This window comes from Cyprinus carpio, chromosome A8, assembly GCF_018340385.1.
Source record: "Cyprinus carpio isolate SPL01 chromosome A8, ASM1834038v1, whole genome shotgun sequence".
Taxonomy (NCBI): domain Eukaryota; kingdom Metazoa; phylum Chordata; class Actinopteri; order Cypriniformes; family Cyprinidae; genus Cyprinus; species Cyprinus carpio.
The window spans coordinates 15279381-15300690 of NC_056579.1; the positions used below are offsets into that span (position 1 = coordinate 15279381).

The 21310-nt window shown below is 36.1% G+C and overlaps 3 protein-coding genes across 3 annotated transcripts; all 3 read right to left on the bottom strand.

Moving 5' to 3' along the window:
• Window positions 1-2336: 2336 nt before the first annotated feature.
• On the bottom strand, window positions 2337-3928 carry LOC109095246 (growth arrest and DNA damage-inducible protein GADD45 gamma-like). The gene is made up of 4 exons (XM_019108931.2): window positions 3772-3928; window positions 3570-3671; window positions 3155-3365; window positions 2337-3041 (listed from the first exon to the last, which is right to left on the bottom strand). The coding sequence occupies exons 1-4, from the start codon at window positions 3822-3824 to the stop codon at window positions 2928-2930; spliced, it is 480 nt and encodes a 159-aa protein (XP_018964476.1). The 5' UTR covers window positions 3825-3928; the 3' UTR covers window positions 2337-2927.
• Window positions 3929-5837: 1909 nt separating this feature from the next.
• On the bottom strand, window positions 5838-11647 carry LOC109095240 (cyclic AMP-responsive element-binding protein 3-like protein 3). Its single transcript, XM_019108929.2, has 10 exons — window positions 11500-11647; window positions 10724-10864; window positions 9682-10021; window positions 9474-9571; window positions 9297-9389; window positions 9073-9179; window positions 8311-8379; window positions 8117-8201; window positions 7816-7906; window positions 5838-7081 (listed from the first exon to the last, which is right to left on the bottom strand). Exons 2-10 carry the CDS (start codon window positions 10853-10855, stop codon window positions 6702-6704), a joined length of 1395 nt encoding a protein of 464 aa, XP_018964474.2. The 5' UTR covers window positions 10856-10864; window positions 11500-11647; the 3' UTR covers window positions 5838-6701.
• A 419-nt stretch (window positions 11648-12066) lies between these two features.
• Window positions 12067-21281, bottom strand: LOC109095242 (serine/threonine-protein kinase NIM1-like). The gene is made up of 5 exons (XM_042762467.1): window positions 20612-21281; window positions 15768-16334; window positions 14867-15224; window positions 14207-14475; window positions 12067-13193 (listed from the first exon to the last, which is right to left on the bottom strand). The coding sequence occupies exons 3-5, from the start codon at window positions 15162-15164 to the stop codon at window positions 12438-12440; spliced, it is 1323 nt and encodes a 440-aa protein (XP_042618401.1). The 5' UTR covers window positions 15165-15224; window positions 15768-16334; window positions 20612-21281; the 3' UTR covers window positions 12067-12437.
• Between the last annotated feature and the right edge of the window lie 29 nt (window positions 21282-21310).

The window sequence follows — 21310 nt, forward strand, 5'->3', positions numbered from 1 at the left end:
TATCATTATAGTTGTGGTGTGGACTGCCCTATTCTTAAAGAATTAGAACAATAATTAAAACATTATCATTATAGTTATCATCCTTGGTGTGAACAGGCCATCACTCTTAAAAGTTTGTTCACATACACCTGCATTAAATTTAAAGTTTGTTCACATACACCTGCATTAAATTTATGGCATGACGGTGTAGTCACATTTACTGTTGCTCTACAAATTTTCACTGGCAAAAACTTGTAAGTGGTGTCTCTGTGTTTGCTTCATATAGGACATCTATTAGGGGCATTTGCATGAGGTTTAGCTCCAACTTGCCTTAACACACCTTCCAGGCAGGTGTGTTAAGGCAAGTTGGAGCTAAACTATGCAGGACAGTGGCCCTCCAGGAGCAGGATTGGACACCCCTGATCTGCATTACAATAGACAACTGACTTTTTTGTCTTGGGAAAATTTCTCAGAAACTTAGCAAATGTATCCACACCTTTAATCATGACCACATGTGTGAAAATGTAACACTAACACTTCAGAAAAAGCTGATGTCAAACCTAAAATTTGCTCTCATATCTTCACATCTCATTGTTCCTGAGTCACTAGACCCTGAGAACACTATGTCTGTGGCTGATGATCAGAGTGAGCATTAGTGCTAACAGATGCCAGTACTACTGTCTGGGTTGAGTCACTAGCTGCAGGGCTTACAAAGGAGGGGCACATGTGTGCAATGCAGACATGAAGCCAGCTGTTTTTTCTTGGTGTTTTGAAGCCTTATGCACCTGTGAACACAAATGCCAAACAAAATGTTTTAGTCGGTGGGGAGCAACCAGTCATTGCTTTTTACAAGGTGGTGAGTAGTCTAGTGCTGAAACTCTGTTCACAGGAAAGTTTGGTGACCTTACACTCACGTTTCCTGAAAAGTACTGTGTGGAACTTTACTGTGTGGTTTTCACAGAAGGTCTCTTGATCTCTGAGAAAAACGCTGCGCTTTGGGCGGAAATATGATAAGAAATGCATTTCAAATTGAGAGCATGTGAGGGCACGTCACTAGTCACATACAGTGCACTCTCCACTTAGAAGGTGACAGATGTGTGAGCTGCTTGTCATTCAATGAATGCAAAATATGACCAGAGTAAGGCACACATATTACAACATTTATTTAAAAGTGTGTAATCTGTCTGATATTTTAAAGGAAATGAAGTCTAGATTAGCCTCTCCCCACAAAAAGCTGCACCTCTGAAACAGACATTTAAAGACATTTTTTTTCCTAGAAATGGCTGTTTCTGAGAATACTTGGACAGCTGTGATGAAAAAGACTACAAAGAATATGTTTGTGGGTGTTTGTTACTAGAATGACCTTAAGGGGATCTCCATGGTACCTCCTTTGCAATTGACCCAGTTCCTTGACTTCAATGCATTAGCTATCATTAATTAATTAAAGTAAACTGCAAAGATCAATTACTATCCAAGGGAGTGTGAGATTCTCTTTGTGAAACTGCTGTATGCTGTTCTTTGTTTCCATAACCAGGTGTGTGTTGCTTTGTGTGTGCATGAGCTTAGCTTTCTTGTCAGCTGACTTTCAAGTACAAAGACTTTTCAGGCACTACCTGAAATGCTCTTTTAAGTTTGGATGCACTTGCTTCGGGCATTTGCCATCGGTACACTAAACCTGGTGCAAGTATTTGCTGTTAAACACATGCAGCTTTATTTGCAGAAAATTTCCAGTAATGTAACTTTGGAAGACTGAGCATGAGGCTGACTGGACAGCATAACTAGAGATCAAACAAACCACAAATGAGTATCTGTTTTACAGGTAGTTTAGCACCCTTTCTCTTGTAAACCACAAACCATATGCACACAATGAATGAGTTGAATTGACTTAGTAAAGAGAGTCCTATTACCTTGCTGCTAATGTACTTGTAATTTTTTAATCCAAAATAAAAAAAAGTGCATATTAGATTTAAAATCACCCCCTATATTGTAACCTTTACTGTCAAGACAGCTCAGTTTCGAAGGGTTGTGTTTGGTGAGTTCAGCTCAATTAGTCATCTAACAGATCTGGCTCTACCCTGCCTCTGCTCTAAATGGATGGTGCAAAACCTACACATGACAGAAGTCAGTCCCCCATAGCAAAGGGGTCCCTTCAGTTGAGCAAGCCCTATAAAGAAAGCAGCTGGTGCATGGGTAGTGAAAGGTCAGTAAAAGCTTGGAGAGGTGCCAGTCTCTCTAGTGCAATCGCAAACTTGTAGACTGTGTTACTGAACTGCCCTGAACTTCCTCCTCTGATGTAACTGAGTGAAAATAAAACACAATGCTGAAAGGTGACAACTTTGAAATGAAACATACCATAATTGCACTTTTAAGGTATTTTGTTTTTAATTTATTGCAGAAATTGTGGCTTCACCACAATTTGACATTGCATTGTGAATATTTGACAAAAAGCACAACTTCATAATAGGAACCCCCCCACACTAAAGAAAAGTTACACTAGTGTCCATGTAATATTTTTCAGACAACATCCCAAGTGCCCATTAGACCTCAAAACATCTTCAAAATGTCACTTAATCTTAGTTCCTCTTTAAAATCCATATCTCATTCCTCAAGAACAAGAATTCCATGGCTCTTCTTTACTGTTAGTCTCATAAATGTGATTTCACAATCCACCTGTTCTTTTCTCTCCTATTGTCTCCACGATACCACCACAACAGACTTGAGTGGCACAGGAGCCTCGACTTTTCCATGCTCGTCCAAAAAAAAGATTCTGAACATCAGCTTTTCCAGGACGGCCAACCGTTCGCTGGGTCAGTCCACTTTTATCTTCCCAGTTGTGAGGGTAATCCAGACAATATCTCAAAGCCTTTTCGCTTTGCACCAGTGCACCCTTTAGGATGGACATCTTAGACTTGTTTCCGGTTTCATTCATGTGCCAAAGCCATCTCCTATCAGCGCTCCGGCAGAGTAATTGTAGGCACCCATTCGTAGACATTGCGGCTCTCCTCACAGAACAAGCCCAATCTCTCAAGAGCAGAATCTTTCAAAGAGTCAGCACTGGGGCTCTTTGGAAAAAAAAAAATAGAAGTGATATTAGTATGACACGCAGATGTAGTGCAAATGTAGGTGTTGACAAAGTGTAGGTGCAGATGCAGTGAAGAGGAGTTGAGCTACTCACAGTTACAAGTATGCAGTGTACGTCCTTAGGTTCCTCATCCTGATTGCTGCCCACAATGTTAGCAAGACGTTCAATGTCATTCACACGAACAATGTTGATGTCGTTGTCGAAGCAGAAGGCTTGGATGAGAGTGAAGTGGATCTGCAAGGCGATGTCACATTCATACTCCTCATCCGTAGCCAGGACGCAAAAAGCAACGCTGTCTGGGTCACTGAGGTTGCATAAAGGAGATATATTGATTAGGCATCGGCTCAGCATGTGCTGCTTGCATATACAGTATGCATAAGGATGCACCCAATTATTAATTATTGGGAAGACTAGGTAATTAAAAAAACATTTCCATATGCCACACTCTCAGTGTCTAATGATCTAATGCATACTAAAAGCAACACTTAATAAATGAACAGATACTTACACATTCATGACTTGTGCAGACTCATACACCCCAACGGTAAGGCAGTCCTGCTTCCCAGCCGAGACCAGAAGCGCCTCTAGTGCCGTTCCTGCACTGTGCATTCTGGAGAACACAACCGGCGTATTAGTCCATACACTTTACCTAGTATTTGTTTGATAAATCGCAAAAAACGAAAACAACACCACCTGAATAAGAAACTCACCTATCGCCAGTAGCAGCTGCGTTATCTTGTCCACTAAATTCTTCAAAAGTCATTGTTTAAATCCACGTTAAGTAGCGTTTCGCGTGCGTTTACCTTGAGGTGAGCTTTGAGTTTGTGATGCCGTGTCAAGCGCTCGCCGACTTTTATACGGAATCAGCTGGGTTTCTCGGCAGTGGGCGGGCATTCCGCTCATATCCGTTCTGATTGGCTGGTGGCACGGGTGTATGCAAATTACCCTGATGCAAGTGCCTTGACTGTAAACAGCCCACGTGGGTGTTCAAATATCTCTCCGTCAACAAAACAAAGCACGGCTTGTGCTCTTTCTTACTGCTTGGGTACAAACTGCATTACGTTTTTGAGTTCAATTTATTATTAAGTCCCTTCATCTAGAAAGACGGAATTATGCCCGAATTAATGTGGTTAACTCTAATATCGCACATTTTAATTAGTTTTACACTTATGTTAATTAATCTAACCCTCACAGCGGTCCTCACAAAGGTGACTTCAGGTAGTTGCTTTGTTGTTGCTCCAGTTCAAACCAGCTAGGATCCAGGTACTATGTTCCATGCATGACTCCAGCAAGGTCCCCACATTGTAAGCAAAACATGACCCCCACCAACCCCACAGACACAAAGACTAGTGAGTGAGGCACACACCACTCTTTTGCTTTTGTAAAGGAGTCATCCTAATTTAAGTGTAGTGTGCCTATTAATGACTGCTTGGCTGGCCCTAATAACAGCATCATGTTCCACCTGCCCCTGGCTTTGTTGCAGCCTGCAGAAAGTGTGTCCCAGTGAGACCCAGTGCCAAAACTTTTGTTCACACTTTTTGGAAGTCAGTCAGTTGCATGCATGCATAGAATTAGCAGATAACGATCACTCCACCTCAGGCGTGTTTAGCTCTTAATACCACGTCTAAAACGGTGAACAGTGTTATTCCTGTGAATAGAGATTAATTAATTATTCAGTAACATCTCCAAACAGCATAGCTGCACATATCAGACTACAACATCAAGTCTTGTTCAAACTGGTCTACACTATTGTAAATTCTGTAATTCTGTCTGCAGCAGCTTGCTGACCAGACTATTTAGTTGGTCTTAACAGGTCTCCCAGCCTGGTTTTAAAGGGGTTATAGGCAATTTGAGATAGGATGGTAGAGTAGTCTGAAGACCATTTTAATCGTTTGGGAGACCTTTACAGCAGGGTAGAGTAGATATGACATGATCTATGTTTACTTGCAACTTTTAGAGACGTTTCTCCTAATATGCCAAATCATGTAATAACTAATGCGTCAATATTATTTAAAAGCACCGAGATTAGGGGTTTATGATTGATATTACGCTTTCTAGCGCCATCTAGAGGCTGTGCACAACTGGCCGAGTGCATCACGCCCTGCAGATACAAAAGATGCACTTGCTCATCATCTCAAATAGCAGGGATGAATATTTGCTCACGTTAAAACACTCCATAAATTCATGCATCTGAAATCAAACCAGCAGGGTACTGATACACGATACCGCAGTAAAACACAGTGCAACTGATGATCGAAAGTGGCATTATATCAATAGATGTATTGATAGCCAACTGTGCAGAACTAATGATAGCACAGTGGTTCTAGATGTTGTGGCGCTATCTGCAGGTACAACAAGGAAATAAGAAAAAAATATTTATCAGCGTTTTATCAGTATCTACTTGTATATACATAATGTGCTTTTTTTGAGGTTATGACGTTTTTTTCGTATGTGTCAAAAATAGATAGCTAGTGCATTTGCATTACAGTAAAACAGGATCATTGTGTGTTTTTTATAGGTTACTTTGTGTGGATTTGCGTTTCTTTCTGTCAGCCTGAAAAGGACAAGTCTGACTGTGATAACATGCTCGGACATGTACAGAAGACTGACCTAGTTTCAAGGTTTAGACTTACATAGATCACTTTCTAAATATCCTATTGTTTTGAAATTAGTGCCATTATATGCATAATTTCTAGTGTTATTATTATTATTATTTTATTGTTCATTCATCATTTCTTTATATCAATTTTCATTGTGATAAACGGCAAAAAATGCATTTTTTATAGTAAACATCATTTTTTATTAATTATAACATGATCAGGACAGAAATAAACAGTTTATGAACATTCCAAGTTTACAGATACATCAGTGCATCGTATGACCAAAGAATGAAAGAAATCAATAAAAAAGACTGCAATAAAAATAAGTCTTTTAAGAAACAAACAAAATAACATAAAAAATAACATAAAAATGCTTCTCTGACAGAGCAGATCATTACATTTTTTTCATATGTATATACATATATAAACATAAACATTTTTTTTTTTTATTTGCATGGATATGTGCAACACTATGCCCCCTCTAAAAGGTACATTTAATGATTAATTTACAGCGGTTTAACAGAAGGGGTTCTAAGTCACAAATAATGCACAAGCAAAAAAAAAAAAAATTAAACAGATAAAAAAAATTATTTAAAAGCTTTTCCCTTTTCTAAATACACTCCCATATCATTAGGACTGGCCATTTTTCAGTAGTGGAATCTCTTTAAGCATGTGGCTCCCTTACTAAAAAAGGGAAATTATATTTTACTAGATGCCCAAAAGACCAAAAATGTCTCAAGTAATACAGACAAATGAATACATTTCCTGAATGTACTAAAACTCAATGTGGACGCAATGCGGAGTTCAAAACAATATGACTCCTTCACGTTTCCAAACATCATTTGTGCAGATGAATAGGACAATAATATCCTAAAAATGGCTGCTATTATTAAAAAAAGTGCTATTATAGCATGACAGTAGATCCATGTAAAAAATAAAAATGAAGGGAAAAGGGTCAGAATGTGATGCTACAATGAAGTAAAAATGGCTATTCTGAATTTTTCATCTAAAACAAAGCAAGTTTTGTTTTAGATGGTCTCCTACATTTCATCAGATCGGTGCTGTTGTATTATAACTGACGTGGGTTTCTGTTCCATCCAGCTCTCCTTGGTTTTGCTCTGGCTGTCGTAGACTGCTGCTGAGTTCCTGTGGGACTCTGAGAGAGATCCGTCCGCTTTGAGATCTGACTGGTCAGGAGTTGGGAAGTCAGCAGATGAGTTGTTGTTGACACCAGACTCAGAGTCAGACTGCTCGACCCGCTGGTAGTCAGGTGTGTGGTTCTGACCCCCAGACAGCAGCACCTGGTTATTCTCTACAGTGGCCATGAGGAGGACATCCTGATCTGGCACTTCTTTAGCAGACGTGGATATAATGTCGTCTTTCAGGACAGCGGGATAAGACCGCAGGGCTCGGGACATTCCTAGAAGCAGGGGACAACCATGTTTTTTAATTACGCATAAAGCACCAGTACTTGGGTCGAAAACTGATGGGGGAAAAAAAAAAAATCATATAATATATATATATATATTTTTTTTTACCTTTTTGTAATTCAATATTTTATGTAGGTTTTTTTTTAACTTAACTTTTTTTTTACTATACAGACATATTTAAAAACATACTAATAAAAAATTACAAAAAAAAAAATCTTATAAAAAATTTACTTTATATAAAATTAACATACAAACAAAATATAAAAAATAAAATCTATTTCAAAATATTAACAAAATTTATAATACCGGTAGTATATAAATTACAGTAAAATAACGCTATTTTTGCTCCTAGATATGAAAAAAAAAAAAACAAGAAGCTTGCATCTTTTATGTTTATATTTATTTTACTGCTTTTTTATTGACACTTACTAGACTATTTGTGTATAACCTTAATCAGTGTTTGTTTGTTTGAGAAATATTTAAAGGGAACATGCTACTAATTTTAATGCAATTTAAATATTACATTTATATTAACTATTTAACTTATTTTTAAAAAAAAATTTTTTTAAATAAGGAAGTGTGTTTGTTGGCATATTAGTTATTGATATGAACATATTATTAGCATATTAGTTATCCTTATTAAATTAGCATCAAGAATTTTGAAATTATAAGGAAGTGTGTTTGTTGGCATATTAGTTAGATGTTGTGTCACCTGTACAGACACCTGTAGATGATGTATACAGATCTTTCTGATTGCTGCTGCCAAAAGGATTGACTGAGGGGAAAATGATCAGACAGAAAGAAAGCAGGAACACCTGAAAAAGTGACAACAGAGAAGGTCAGGAAACACATTAAACTGCCATTGTATTTATGCAAGACACCAAGGTTACATTACATGCTGGTGAAAGATTACATTAGTGCATCATATTTCATTTATGACCAATAAATACGTGTTCAAAGAAAACCAACTCAAAAGAACTACAACCCCACTGAAAGATTAAATTCTATAGTGGCTAAATACTCACCATAATACAAGTGCTAGTTGTGGTGGTTTTCATCGTGGACATTTTCACCATAGCCTGCAGTTTTCTTAGCTGTTCAATAAGGGATCTTTATATAGAAAACCAACAATTGTTGTTAGTAGCAATTAAGTATCATTACAATCTTCACTAAAATTATGTAATGCTACTGATGATGAAAACACACGATGAAGGCTTACATGTTTTGTTTCTGCAGCATCTCAACTTTCTTCTGTAATTCCTGGTTGTGAGCAGTGCAGATCGCAACTCTATGGATATGCAAAATATTATTTCAATTACTTAAAACTAGTTAAGTAATTTACAAATAGTATTCAAATTCACACTATCGTTCAAAAGATTTTTTAAGGAAATTAATACTTTGATATAGCATTAAATTGCTCAAAAGTGACAGTTAAGTCATTTATAATTTTACAAAAGTTTTCCATTTCAAATAATTGCTGTTTTGAACTTTCTATTCATCAAAAAAATCCTGGAGAAAAAAAAAAAACAAAAAAAAACGATTTCAGAAGGGTCATGTCACACTAAAGACTTGAAGGCTGAAAATTCAGCTTTGCGCCACAGAAATAAATAACATTTTACAACATAACAAAAATAGAAAAACAGTTATTTTAAATTGTAATAATATTTTACAATATTACTGTTTTTTACATAAGACACTTTTCAAAAATATTTAAAAATCTTACTAATCCCAATCTTTTGAACGGTAGTGTAAATCACAAAAACAATATAGTGCTGCATCTTTGGTTTGCACAATATATATATAATTCATTCCTGAAACCTTACTCATTGAATTAATAATAGCTGAAGTATCAACTGAACTACAACAGTTACAAACACTGAATACACAGTATATTGTGCATTAGCTTCATAGTTAAGTGTTAAGTGCTTCCTGTATTTTACGAAACATTATGATTGTCATAGTGTCTCTCTCTCACACTAACCTGTTCTCTAGGCCATCAACGTAAACTTTCTTCTTCTTGCGACTCTCCTGAGCAGACTGCTTATTCCGGATCTTTCTCCTCACCCTCTTCAGGGTCCGTTCTTCTGCCTAAAGGCACACAGCATTTTAGCTAACACTATCATGTTACGATTTAATTTAACATTTCAAAATTTGTTGCAAAACATCAACATGAAAGCACCATTAATCAGAAACCATTTCTCTTACCTTTGTAAGAGGCATATGAGTTGGAATGGTTGCACCTTCTTTTGTTAGAAGTCTCCTCTCCTCATCAGTCAAAACAATCTCTTTGAACTGGAACTGGAGACAAAATCTGCACATTATATCTGATCTTAGTTGTCATGGTAACTATTTGCTGGTTTCTTAAAATCATTTGAAATGTACCTGGTTGTCTGGTTTGCTGCTCTGTGTGGAGTCTTCGATCGTGAGTGAGCAGGGCAGCTCGGGGGAGAAGTCATCTTCCATACTATCATCTAAATCATCTGACAGGAAGATAATCAAACGTATGATGGGACACTTGAATAAACCATTTGAAGAAAAAAAAAAAAAAAGAATATTTCATATGTCTCTACACACCACAGCATGACCTTACCTACATCTATGAAGACATCAGACTCGGGATTCTCTGATCGGACACTCAGCAGGGCATCTGTGCCCTGTGGCAGGGTGTAACAGTGGTCTGTCTGCACCACCTGGGCCTCGTAGCTCTCTGTCACATATTCAGAATAAAGCAGAGGCTCGACGCCTGGGCTGGGGACGGTGTCTGTCTCACTGCTGTCAGGTGGACTCTGGCAGTATGGAGGGGTGGTGTCCTCAGAGATGCCGCTGTCACTGCCGTGAGGAGACTGAGACAAGCAGTTTATAGTCAGGCCGTCCTCTTCCTCCCCCAGAAGACTGCTGAGAAAGTCCTCTGTATCCATTGCACTCAGCATCTGCAACAATAAAAGCATTTCTTTGTTTGTCTGTCTATTTAATCTACACACTGTACAGCAATTTCTGTTGAGTTATTTATTATTATTATTCAAAATAAATGTATATAATTGTTAACAATTCATGTTTTTAATTTGCAACAAAGTCTGTCTGACTGTCTATCTATTTATCTATGATGCACAACAATAAATATTAATATTATATATAATGTTATTATATTATTATATTAAATTATGTTACTATTACTTTAATAATAATATCTAAAACAAATTATTTTAATTGTTAACAAAATTTATCTATCTATCATGTACAGCAATATTTGTTATTATATTAATATTACTATTGTATGAGCACATTTCATTCAGCATTTGCAAGAATAAAAGCATCTTCTGTATTTTGCAAGAATTATTTTTATTATTAATAATATTATATATAAATTAAAACGATAAACTTGTTTTTATCATATTTTTTTTTACAAATATATAATATATTAATATTATATAAATGCACTCCATGCAGCATTTGAAAAGACAAAAGCATATGTATCTAATCAATATATTTCATAATACTATAAAAGGAGCAGTTGCATTTCATTTTTATCGGTTTTCGTATCATACTAGACTATATTATAACTTCTACGTGACAAAAACATGAAAATAGAAATTATTTTTAGATTTAGATCAATGGACGTGAAGGTTTCATACATCTTGCTCTGAAAGCAAATCATCCAGCAAGTTGTTCGCCTCTGTGAGGAACAGATCACAGGATCCTGGGTCTTCATCTGGGAAGATTAGACCAAGCAGGTCTGTGTTCTCCATATCCTCGCAAACTGACATCTGACAGTGCTTTAGAGAAGCAGAAATCAAATAAGACTATATGAAACAGGGCAGATCCGCAGCGACGCTGCGCACTGACAGCTCGATCAAGTTCAGACCCCGCCCACTCATCATGTGACTGCGTTTCCGTCTTAAACACAACACCACAAAAAACAACGAACAACTTCACAGCATTAACAAGAAGTCACAATCGCAAACATAAAATGGTTATACTGTGTGACAAATAGTTTCAAAACCCATTAAACCAGGAAATACTACTATAACATGATGACAAAGCACAGTGCAGATAATAATGTTACTAGTAAAAAAAAAAAAAAAAAGATACAGGTAAAATTTGAATCTGATTTGGTTATGTGTTCCGATTTGCTAAATATTCATCACAGTGACAATATGTATCGCAGAATTTAACAGATTTATTGATAATGACACTAATAACGCTAATAACAACGCTATTAATAATAGTAAAAAACAGAACAGGACAGTGGAATTATGATAAATTGAATATATTATAGGAATTAAAGTATTTGGTAAAGCATGTGACAGTTCTGGCATTTGACAGCTCTACAGTTACAGTAAGAATTGCGAATTTTTGCTGAGGAAGGCAAAGTCGAGAAGCGTGTAAAATGCTTTAAATAAACCCTTACCTCTGATGATCTTGTACCTAAATAACATACGTTGACATAGACAACAAATGGAAACTGTCTTCGCTCTTTGTCCCGTTCCTGATGAAATCACCCTCCAACGAGGCAAAAATTGCGTCATCACGTATGGGCGCGTCAGTGCGTGCACGTCTTCTGCGAAAGGCTTTCTGGGAGTTGTAGTGTTAAATGTCATGCCTCGAATACGCCATTTATGCATCTGTAGGCTACTTTAGGAAGACTTCGTGAAAATGTTATTGTAACTTTAAATTAAAAAATAAAAAATAAAAATAATTAAAAATAAAAAAACCTTACAATAAATCACTTGATTATAAAACAAAAATGAAGTTGAAACTTGTGTGCATTATAATTCATAAATTGTTATTTTTGTACACAGTGCAACATTCAAACAAGTAATCAAATAATAATTATTAATTATATGTAAAAAGTATTTATACTACTTTAATATTTTACATGTTAATATTCAAAGACTTGCATCTAATTTGACATAGCCTAATAAAACTGTATTCACTAAATTTGTGACTTGAAATATCTATTATTTTTTCACAATTCTTGTTTTACACCGTTTTCCCCCAGGTCTCTTTTTGAATATGAGATGTATTTGATTTAGATTTAGAACATTTGTGGTAAATTATTGTGAATTATATTGCAAAGGGAATGTCTGAAACAATGCAGTCCAAAGCACTTTATTACATTCATTAAATACATTTACGACATCTGACATCCATGACACTAAGACCAAAGTCTTTCACTCACTTATTTGCAAATGCTCATACTTTCCATTCATTCATGGACTACTTTAATTAGAGGCACTGATCTCATTTTCAAGTGAAAAAAGATAACAAAAGAGGTATATCAAATATAACTACCTGAACCATAGCTTCTGTGAGCTGACCATTATTTATGTATATGTTTTCCGAGCATCACAGAATGATGCAGAGTTTAGATGTATGCCTAAGGCTCTTGTATGTCTTCAGACGCTCCTTTTTAGCATCAGTTCCATTCACTATGTGAGTAACAACTGGCATGCTCTCCATCGCTTGTCGTTTATGTGAGCGGTGTAAGAGGATTCGATAGACTCCAGTGATGGAGCTCCTGCAGTCTTTGCCCTGGTTGTTACGAATGTGGTCTGCGGTGATGCCAAAAGCCTCCAGGGCGTTCCTCACCTCTACCTCATGCTCTTCAAGCTCCCCCGGCTTAGACTCAGCCAGATGGAGCGGTTCCAGTTTGAAGGGCTCCATGGCTTTTGGAAACTCCACCGGCAGCAGCCACTCACAACCCATCATCTGCTCTACGGTGTAGCGATCAGACGGCTGGGGTTGCAGGATGCCCTGGATCAGTTTCTGGCAAGGTTCCGGCACCCAAGTAGGCATTGTGTATGTCCCATCCAAGATGCAGCGCTTTAGCTTGGCCACCGTTTCAGAACGGAAGGGCATGGTTCCAGTCACCATGAAGAAGAGCATGACCCCCAGTGCCCAGATGTCCACACAAGCACCTATGTAGTGCTCATCCCTAAAGAGCTCAGGAGCGGCGTAAGGGGGAGAACCGCAGAAGGTGTTGAGAGTCTCGTTGCGGCGGGTGACGGTGCTGAAGCCGAAGTCTCCGACTTTAACACAGGTGCTACAGGTGTAAAAAACATTTTCTGCTTTCAGGTCTCTGTGAACGATGTTATTGTCATGCTGCAAAATGAGAAAGATAAACTACTATTAACTACTAAATATACAGATATTTTGAATAACAATGTTTCTAAACAGATTTAACTGGGTAAAAATTCTTATTTGTGAGTGTGTGTGTTAAAATATATTTGTTTAATATTATTTAATATTTTTTAAAATGACAAACTATGTACTAAAGTTTTCTGTGTATGATCTGTATTTTTTTTGAGGCTTTTTCTTTACAATATCAGGGCATTTGTACCAGCCATTTTAACTATAACTATACTATTATTATCATATTATGTCATTATTTATATATAAGGTTAATTATTGTTTTTATTGAAGTGTTTTTTTATTTTGTTTATATATAAGGTTCATTTTACATTTTAGTCATGTTACAACACTGAAAAAAAGTAAATAATTATTAATTATAATATTAATTATATTCAAAATATTTTTATATACTAAATATTTGACCTAAAATAGTTTTTTACAACAGTTAACATATTTATTAATGCAATATTTTAAAAAGTAAACAATAATTAACTATAATATTAATTACATTAAAATATATTCAATATTTTAACATTTTAAAATTTTAAAATTTTCATTTTCAAAGACTTCAATCTAATCAACAACTAATTTAACAACCTAATAAAAAAATTATAAGATGAAAATTTGTACGTATAACATCTTACATATCCTATAAGATATATACAGATGCAGTTCAGACATGATCATAGATCACTGTGTGAATTAACTATATTTTCATTGTATTATGTTGTGTTTCTGAATAAATTCTGACGAAAAAAATGGGCATGTGTCACTGACCTTCATGTATGTGTTATACAAATATGTATGTTATAGAAAAACTGAAAAAGTAAACTGGCATGAAATGGCTTAAATCTGCCAAATTTGAAAGGTCAGGGAAAACAGAAGATTCATAAGAATATGTTTGTACCCTGTAAACATTTAGTCCACAATTATAACAGATTTCCCTCATTGAATTCTATTCATTTGCATCATGTACATCTCACCATATGCTTCACAGCTGAGAGCACCTGAGAGAAGACAATCTTGCTGTCGATGTCGGAGAGCTTCCCCTCTGTGCTGATCTTCGTGTAGAGCTCTCCTCCGCTTGCGTACTCCATGACCAGGTGCAGACGGGTCAGCGTCTCCACCACCTCATACAGACGGATGATATTTGGATGGTGCAGCGTTTCCATGCTTGATATCTCCCGGGACAGCAGCCTTTGGGTCTTCTGATCAAGCTTGGTTTTATCCAAGATCTTGATGGCTACTTTGTCTGTGGATGACAACATAAAGTTTCAGTTACCTTCAGTTTCTCATTCAGAAAACATTCATATTCTTTTGTCTGAGGGACATCTGCATTCCTACTAGGACTGTGCGATTAATCGAAATCGCGATTTGAGACGTTGCGATGTGGACGCGACATTACTCTGTTCCAGAACATATGCATGACTGCCAGCCTTGAGTGGCAGTCCTACTAACCAATAGAGTGAGCGCACCCCCGTTCTCCCCGATCAGCTCTGCTCTAGTGTCAGTAAGCTGCTCCAAAATAAATATATCAATATTTTAGCCTCCTACTGTAGCTTGTGGGGACAACCGCTCAGTAAAGTCGAAGAATATGTCCAATTACACAGAATTCAGTTCAGAGGCTCTTAACTGACACGTACCTTTTGTCAGAGCATGGATGCCCAGCTTAACATGGGAAAAGTTTCCACAGCCGATCTCGCCACGAATCTTGTAGAAGCCGATGCGGCGGCCCACGGTGAGCTCTTTCACCATCTTCTCATCTTGGCACATGTCCAGATTGAGCTTCTCCAGTGGGGTGAGGCGGCGCGGCTGGGTCCCCTCATCGTCCGTGCAGATGTCAGAGCTGTCTTGTCGGCTCCATCGGGCATAACGCTGGGGACCCGTGGCCACTTCTGAGACCCCAACGGAGCCCCCCCCAGCCGGGTAGACAGCAGTCATCCTGCCACAGGCCACTGGGGGGCTTAGCTCATGGCAGGAGACCTGGAACTAAGGCACCACCTGAAGGCATGAAATGATACACAATTACAACAGAGGAAAAGTTAAAGGAAAAAGATACATTTGCTTTTTTACCCCTGCCTATAAACAAATCCATCATTTATCAAGGAGCAAATTATATAATATATAATAATAAAAAACAGTAACATTCTGAATAATAATTATTATTTTAATAATATTTTAAAATCTTAAAATTGTAGTTTATATATTATTATTTTAATAAAAGAAGAAAAATTATAACAATATTTACGATAATTTAAAATATATTATTGAAATATATATATATACACACACACATATTTGTTATTCATAATTAATTGTATACAAAGAAAATGAAAAATTATTATATACAATAATAAAAAATTCTCTACATACAAACAAATATTTATTAATAAAATATACAGCATGCTTTATATTTCTAAAAAATAATTGTAATAAATAGTAATCATTTTATAAATGCACTTTAATAAAATAAATGCACAACATAGGGACATAGAGTTTTTCATTACAAAAGCATTCAGACATGAATGGACGTTCCTTTCTCACCTTCACATGTTGTCCTGTACGTCTGCGTCAGCTTTCCAAATTAGCTCATTATTGCCACATCTCAACTCAAGCTTACACATATCCAAGTACAAAAGAGTATATGTTTAGGGTTGTCTGCTTCACCCAAGTGGCCCGGGGGACAGTGCTGTTCTTTCCCCTCAGTCCTGCATCTCCCTGAACCTCATCAGATATGCCTGATTTAATTGGTGCGTTGTCTCAGCGATAAAAAAGGACTGCGGATCAGCGTTGAGAACGATGAAGGCTGTGATTGTAGACTGGTTGCTATAACAAGGCTCCACGTTGCTCTCGCTGGGCCTGGCTTCATGTACGGTGCTTTCTCTCATTTAACATCTTCGCCTGGTTGGTCATTCAGAAATGGGGGTCCCACATGAAAAACAGACACTCCCTTTCATTTGTTCAGCTCTGTGTGTTTCTTTGGTGCTTCTGACTCACTCTACAGTCTTCTTTCTGGGATTAGCTTGTACAGAGATCCTAATCCATGCCTTTTTAGTATCCCTTAAGTCTCCAATTTAAACATAGGGACTAAACTAATGCATTCCTATTTACCTGGTGAGAGAGAGAGACAAAAAAAATATATCACTACCATGACACTGCCTTTATCCTGTACTTAACTCACCTTTTCGTAAGGTAAACTCTTAGCTGTTTTTTTTTTTTTTTGTAATTTAGCTTGTCTAAAACAGGATGCAAATTTATTTTGTGGCAAATTTGATGCATTTGCAGTATTAAACAATTTCAGTTATTTACACAAGTATTACATCTGAACTAAATTAAACGTCTAACTGCAAATATGACTGAAATCATTACGTGCATCTGTGTGTGTTTTAGGACGCAATTAGATAAGTTTGCTGATGTAGTTCCTTTAACAATGTCCCAACAGAGCAGAATATAAGAACACAGAGTGCCATCACCTCACTCTCTAGAGCCACGGAGCGCTAACAGCACACATAAAACAAGCACTGCACGCCTCACAAGGAAATAACAGAATATCAACTCACATATTCAAGTGATCAATTCAATTCAAATGATTCCTGAATGATCATGTGACACTGAAGACTGGAGAAATGGCTGCTGAAAATTCAGCTTTGCCATTACGGTAATAAAAAAAAAAAACTAATTTCAAATTGTAATAATATTTCTATAATCATAATTGTATCTTAAAGACCCCAAACTTTTGAACAGTATTCTAATTATTAAATTATTCAGAAAGCAACTGTTTTTCAGGGACCCTTTTATATCCATTTTCAGAAAGTGTAAAAATGTAGTTCATAACATTATACTTTTAGACTATAAATTTATGTTGTTGTTTTTTTTTAAATCACAGAACACCAGGTGTGTTGAACTGCACAGGACTGTTGAGTATTGCACCTGCACAGACACCTTTAAGTGTGACAATGTGTTTTTGCAGGTGGAGGCAAGCAGTGATGCTGATATAAGCTGCTACGTTTGGTTTTCAACAGTGTTCTTTGACACTGACTGTAATAGACCCAAACTGTATTCTTTTGTTTTAACTTTCAAGCATCAGCATTTCAGAAATATAGCTAAACCAATCAGATCTGTTCAAAGTGCTTTGGAGCAGATCATGCATTAAAAACGTTTTAACAATCAAGTGTTAAAGTTTTGGAATAAAAAAAGAGAGAAAATCACATTGTGCATGTGTATTGTAGATTTCTCTACTTGTTTGAGTAACCGCCATAAAGGATCAGTGATTTGACAATTGAATGAGAACCCGAACCGTCTTATACGCAATCAGCAGATCTTTCTGAGAAGCAGATTTAATCCCCCTTCATTCACTTACACAAAACAAGAGCTTACTTCTGCCGGCGTCAGCACTGAGCAATCAAAGGCTGCCGGTTTATACGCACAACAACATTTTATTTCAACTACCCTGAATGAGAAATACACTACCGTTCAAAAGGTTTTGTAGTCTGTAAGATTTTTTTGAATGATGTATTCGAAAGAAGTATCTATGCTCATCAAGGCTGCATTTATTTGATCAATAATACTGTAAAATAATATTTGTATTAAAAATAACGTTTCTATTTTATTTTAATTTTAAATGTAATTTATTCCAGAATCACTACTCCAGTCTTCAGTGTCACATGATCCTTCAGAAATCATTATAATATGCTGATTTGCTGCTCAAAAAATATTTATCACCAATGCCTAATATTTTTGCGAAAACCTTAATTTTCAGGATTTCTTGACGAATAGAAAATTCAGTAGAACAGCATTTATTTGAATGGACGGAAACTAATGTTTTTGGAAAGTAAAAAAAAAAAAATCTTACTGACTGCAATTCTTTTTAACCATTTTTTACCTGAATACTGATTGATAAACTGATTGTTATATGGTAGGAAGAACAAATAATCTACAGATGTAAATATACAGATGCAGATATTTGACCTTCACACTTCACATGCTCTGTTTACCAAGGCACAGCACCCAAAATCAAAGTTTCTCATGAATATATATATATATATATTTTTTTTTTTTTTTTTTTTTTTAATCTCATCTCACATGTTTGTGACATGACAGAATGATTCAAAGAACTATCTCTTTTAAAGTATTTTTACCTGGAAAATCGAATTTTAAAACCCCCAACTTTGATATCAATTACTGGAAAAAAAAAAGCATATAGCTCATCATTTAGCTCCTTTCTGGTACACAGCACTATTAGCCTGAGTCTCATGGGCAGGATTTCGAATGTGGTACTTACATCAACTGTGTGACTCTTTTCACACCCCATAGGAAAAAAGCATTGACTAAGCATTGTCCACAGGGGCCATTTCTACTGATCCAGCCCTGATATACACACAAGATAAACACTAAACACATGGGATATCAGTGGCCCCTGTAATAAAAAGGTACAGGGTTCAAGCTAGTAAAACCTCTGGGTCCAAAATGCAGGCACTTAATGCATAGTTTTCATATAATATTTGCCAAAAAGTATCAGGATGACCTTCTAATTCTAGTGAGATTCTAAAATGTGCATTCATTGGATACTTACTATCCCACGAGGCCACAGAAAAGGTGTTGACGCAACTGACACCATAAGTCAAATGACATTGACAACATAAATGATACATCCAGTTTATATTCATAATATATAGAACATCCTTATTTAACGGCTGTGAAGTAAGTTCCAAATCAAATGTAGTACCTCAGTATGCAATTTCAGACTCATAGGCACAGCTACACAAAGCCCTCCTGAGTGTGTTTTGATTGAGACACATGGACAGAGAGGGGAAAGAGAGATCAGGAGTGAAAAGATCAGGGACAATAGGGGGCCAGAGGTTCCAATCTGGAATTTCCATCATGTATTACAAATTAGATTTTTTACTATCAGATCAGCCACACAATTATTAAATATGATTACTATTTTGATAAATGGCACGTCATTCCTAACCTGTATGAATTGCTTTCTTTTGTTGAACACAAAAGATATTTTAAAGAATGTGACCTCCATAGTATTTTTTCCACACTATTGAAGTCAATGGCTACTTTGAAGTGTTTGGATACCCACATTCTTCAAAATATCTTCTGTGTTTAGCAGAAGAAAGAAACTCATACTGGTTTGGAACAACTTGAGGGTGAGTATTATAAAATGTATTATTAAATTAAAAATACAATTAAATCTAATATAAATATGTGTGGATGACAATAAACATACATATTTTGAAGAGGCTCTACTATACATGATAAAATGATTAACTGGTTACTGTCTCTTTCTAAATGATGTGATTAATTCTACATAGCTGCAATAAAAATGCACAAAACCACAAGCATCACACATGCTTCAGAACATATATTCAGATTTTGATACATGTCTGAATGTGTCCATATCAATGAGTAATAATTAAGGTTCAGCTGATGTTTGGATTTTTAAGAAAAAAAAGAGCGATGAAACCACAAAAAAAAAAAAAAAAAAAAAGGATGCTTCCGTTGCATTGTGCCCTGTTAATGTATTCCCAACCCATCAAAGCAGCTTTAATCTCAGACCTAAAACCATGTTTCATGTCATCTAAGGAGTCATCAAAGGAGCCTGAACAAAAGTTGACATCAATCCGTGAGAAACTACAAAGGATCATTCAATATCACAAATTACAATATTCTCAGTAAATTAATACTTCTATTCAGGAGCCATTTGGGATCATGCAGCTCTATTCATTCAGGCCTGGAGATTCACACACCTGCACTTTTCAAACACTAATGCTGCCTTATTATTAACACCAGAGCCTCTGTAGACTAGACCCCCACAAATTCACAAATGCAAGACTAAAATCATGTTAATTACAAATGCCATTTTATCAGAGGAGTTTGAATCAGTTTGTCTAGCTTTATAAATGTTCAGTCATAAAGGTTGGTAAAAAAATATATATAATGCATATTTTTACACAGATATTAGTAATAGTACATAATATGAAATATTATATTAATTAATTTAATTAAATTAATTAAAAAACATTCTGCAAGGGTAAATCTTTATTTAAAACCCATTCCAAGTCACTAAAGGTGACAACAAAACCTACGTTGGTGTCTACATATATGAGCTCTGTAAAATATAATTATGAGTGATTATAAAACCAGCCACATTTTTAATGAGACGATGCTCGTATCTGCGACAAAGATGAATTGTAGTTTACAGTCTTCCATAACAACCGCTGCTGGGCAGTAACGCCAGATACATCAGCATCAAGATTTGTTTTCTGATATCTGAACAAATGATATCTATATGCCTTGTAAACAACTTGTAGGCAAACATGAATTGATCATGCTTTTAACCTCTCAAGGTGATGAGAATCGATAAGGGTAAATATCCTTACCTTTAAAATATTGTGCGCATCCGTAGCGGGATCATTCAGCTTGTTTTAACTGGGTGTCACAGGCTCACAGCCTGAATGTGATGCGCGAGGACTCCGTGCACCGTCACAGCAAAAGGGAGGTCAAATGACGGACAGCTCTGTTAACCAATCACAGCTCGGAGGTGGGACAAAGGGGTTTCTTAAACCAATAGGCTATTAGGACATTCCCAAAATAGAAAAAATATATTAATGTCAGTTGAGTTTTGCAAAAAAATACACAATTTTGAAAAAAAAATTTAACAAATTAAACACAACATAAACTCAAATATTAATTACCTTTGAAACTATCCGTGGTCCTGATTATAATCCATTATCAATGTATCAATTTAGTAACAGTGATTATAATAATATAAACTAGTGGTTTTCAAATTTCTAATTCCACTAAACTGTAAACACAGCCACCGCCTTGCAAAATATAAAGACAGCTATATATTTCCATTTTTTAAAAGAAATATGAATAATAATTATAATGGGATGCTTAAACATTTTGAATTAAATTGTTGTAATATATTAATAATAATATTGACATTAACTACACTGATGATGAGAAACAATTTTACTCATCCTGCAGCCCTCTGATAAGTTTTTAAGAGGCCCCATAGTGGGCCACTGCCTTTAGAGGCGGTCAAAGCACCTCCGTTTGAAAAGGTCTGATTTAAC